This window comes from Oxyura jamaicensis (assembly GCF_011077185.1).
Source record: "Oxyura jamaicensis isolate SHBP4307 breed ruddy duck chromosome 33 unlocalized genomic scaffold, BPBGC_Ojam_1.0 oxy33_random_OJ76992, whole genome shotgun sequence".
In the NCBI taxonomy this organism is placed as follows: domain Eukaryota; kingdom Metazoa; phylum Chordata; class Aves; order Anseriformes; family Anatidae; genus Oxyura; species Oxyura jamaicensis.
Window position 1 is genome coordinate 1 of NW_023305093.1, and position 2957 is coordinate 2957.

At 63.7% G+C, this 2957-nt stretch overlaps 1 protein-coding gene across 1 annotated transcript; it reads left to right on the plus strand.

The window, feature by feature from the left end:
• Positions 1-4: 4 nt before the first annotated feature.
• On the plus strand, positions 5-1444 carry LOC118158662 (retinol dehydrogenase 16-like; the record flags this gene model as incomplete). Its single annotated transcript, XM_035313339.1, has 3 exons — positions 5-108; positions 738-901; positions 1063-1444. Coding segments are annotated over 3 exons (486 nt in total), but the record flags the coding sequence as incomplete, so codon positions are not given.
• Between the last annotated feature and the right edge of the window lie 1513 nt (positions 1445-2957).

A 2957-nucleotide genomic window follows, 5' to 3' on the forward strand; every position in this document is an offset into this window, starting at 1 on the left:
CCGGGGCCGGGTGGTCAACGTGGCCAGCGTGATGGGCCGGATCGCCTTCTTTGGCGGGGGGTACTGCCCCTCCAAGTACGGTGTGGAGGCCTTCTCCGACAGCCTGCGGTAAGTCCACGTGCGGAGCCCGCTGCTGGTTCTTCAGGCTGCTTCACTTCTCTGGCAAAGCCTTCATCTGCACTGACCCCTTCCTCTGTCACCCCCAGCGAGCACACGTGGGCATGTTTTAGCTGCTGCCATCAGACGCACGAGGAGGGCCTTTGGGGACGCAGCGCCCACCTGCGCGGTGCGCTGCCTCGTGCCGTACCCACGGGCACCGCTAGCAGCCTCCGCTCTGGCTTCAGCCCAGCTCATGTGGAGGCAGCCCAAGGGAGGGGACAGTGAAGGATGTGGCAGGGCTTTGATTTCATTCCCCCATGTGCTGGATCTGCCTGGCTGCAGGGGAGGCTGCTGGCCCCAGGCTGACACCACCTGCCCGGGCAGGGAACCTCCCGCTTGGACCTTGCCCCTGCTCCAGATCCCGGGGGAACGCCCCCGAGGTCTGTTCTGACCCCATCCCATCGAGACTCAGCAAACATTTGTTCACGAACTGCCTCGGACGCGTGCTGGGGCTGGCTCAGGGTGTGCTGGCGTGTTCAGGATCCCCCCACGGTCCCCTGGCGCAAGGCTGCCGTGCATCCTGCACGACCCCGTGCTGGCTGCCGGAATCTGGTCCCACGGGGCTCGGACCCTTCCAGGCTTGAGATGCGCCACTTCGGGGTGAAGGTCAGCATCATCGAGCCAGGCTACTTCAAGACAGCGATCACCAGCGCCGAGAAACTGGAGGAGTGTTTTCTTAGCACCTGGGAGAAGGTCTCAGATGAAACGAAAGCAGGCTACGGGGAGAATTTCTTGAAGGACTGTAAGTACACCACCTAGAAGCTAAAGCAACGGTCCTCCCTCCCCAAAGCCAAAGCCCACCCCGGGGCCACAGGGTGTCCAGCCGCCCTGGGAGCCAGTGGAGCCGTTCAGTTGCCTTTGGCACGAGGCTCAGCACCCGCCCGGCCCCTTCTGCCTCCGCAGTTCTGGCAGGAGCCAAGAAGATGCAGAAGAGGTGCAGCTCCAACCTCTCGCTGGTCACGGACTGCATGGAGCACGCGCTGACCAGCCGCTACCCGCGCGCCCGCTACTCGGCCGGCTGGGACGCCAAGCTCCTCTACATCCCCCTCAGCTACCTGCCCTCTGCCCTTGCCGACGTGATCCTGACCTGGTCCTACCCCAAACCTGCCCAGAAAGCCTGAGGCCGCTGCAGGCGGCAGCAGCCAGGGGCTGAGATCTGGCATCGCCCCGCAGCTGAAGCCATGTGGAGAAGTTCCTAAATTCCTAGGTCGGCTACATCCTGCAACTCGCTGTCACCCGCTAGCAAACAGGTTTGCTGCTGAATAAAGACAATGTCCTCTTCCCTGCACGGCAGGGCTTTGCTTTTTAGCTATGCCCCCTCCCTCGGACAGCACACCGAGGCCATGCCCCTGCCTGCACCAGGAGAGGCAGGACAGAAGTGTCGGCACGGCCGTGCCGAGCCTCTCCGCCTGCGCCAGCGCCTGCCTGCTTTGCTGTGCCCTGGTGCCGGGGACACCCAGGTGCTCTGAGCTGCAGCAGCCGGCTCCGTGCCCCACGGGCAAAGGGGCTGGGAAGGGGAGCGAGCGCTGCAGCAGGCGGCCAGGGGAGCCCCCAGCCCTGCTTCGCTGCTCTGAGCTCGCCCCATCTCCTCCGCTGCCTGCCCTGAGTAAAGGGGACAAAGCAGCTGCCCCAGGACTTCTGAGGCAGGCAAACTCAGCCCAGCGCTGTGTCCAGAAGGGTCCGAGCCAGCTCTGCCAGCACAGGCAGCTACCGGAGGACCAAGCAGAGCTCCCAGCACATGGATCTGTGCAAGATGAGGCAGTGAATCGCAATTAAGAAATGGAGTTTTATACCGGGAGCTGGTGCAATCCGGCCTCTCCTGCACGATGACCCAGAGCAATTTGGGTTTCTGGCTCTTCCCCCAGCTGCTGCTCAACACCTGGGCTGGGGCTGTTGCATGCCAGCCTCTATTTATACAGCCCCCACACCGGGATGGGCTGCGACAGACCTTCACTGAGCGGGACCAGAGCAGCACAGGACCTGCCCAGGTAACCCCGGCGTTGGGGCCGCAGCGTTCACAAGGGTGCAGCTCCTCTGGCTGGGTCAGGCACGTCTGGAGGGAGGTATGGGAAGGGTCAGACGCAGCTGGCTCAAGGACAGCCAAACGCTGCTATAAGGAAGGAGCTTGCTCTGAGGAGGTGGCGCTGCTCTGAAGGTCCCCAGCCCATCGCGCTGCTGCAGGGACAGCGGCAGAGCGGTGTCATGCTCGGGGGGAGCACAGCAAGGCTCCACCAACACGTCCTTGGTGCTTCTTAGTCACACGGAGGACAAAAGCTCATGTGTAAGAGGGCCAGAAGGAGACAGCCACCAAGTGCTGAGCAGGACGGGCGGCTGGGGTCTGAGGGAGATGCAGGGGCCAGGTAGGACAGAGAGCCTTGAACCAGCGCCTGCCGCGAGCGTGCCCACCCGAGGAGCACTGGCTGCAACGGGCTCACACGGGCAGCAGCCAGCAGGGAAGCACAGGGCCTTGCACTTGAGATCTGAAGACCACCCAGTACCAGGGAAAAGCCCCTAACGCTACGTGCTCAGGAGAGCCATCCGATGGCTGAGACTAACAGCTCCTGGGGCGCAGCGGCAGCTGCTCTGACCCAGACGCCACCAGTCCCGGTGCACTCCCCAGGACCCAGCTTTCACCCCAGGGCAGCACACGGGACACTGCCTCTTCCTTCCCCCAGAGCCGAGCTCCAGTGAGGATGTGGCTGTGGCTGTTGGTGGTGCTGGTGGGGCTGTTGTGGCTGCGGCGCTGGCACTGGGAGCGGCAGACGGTGCCCGGCCTCTCGGAGAAGTTTGTGCTGATC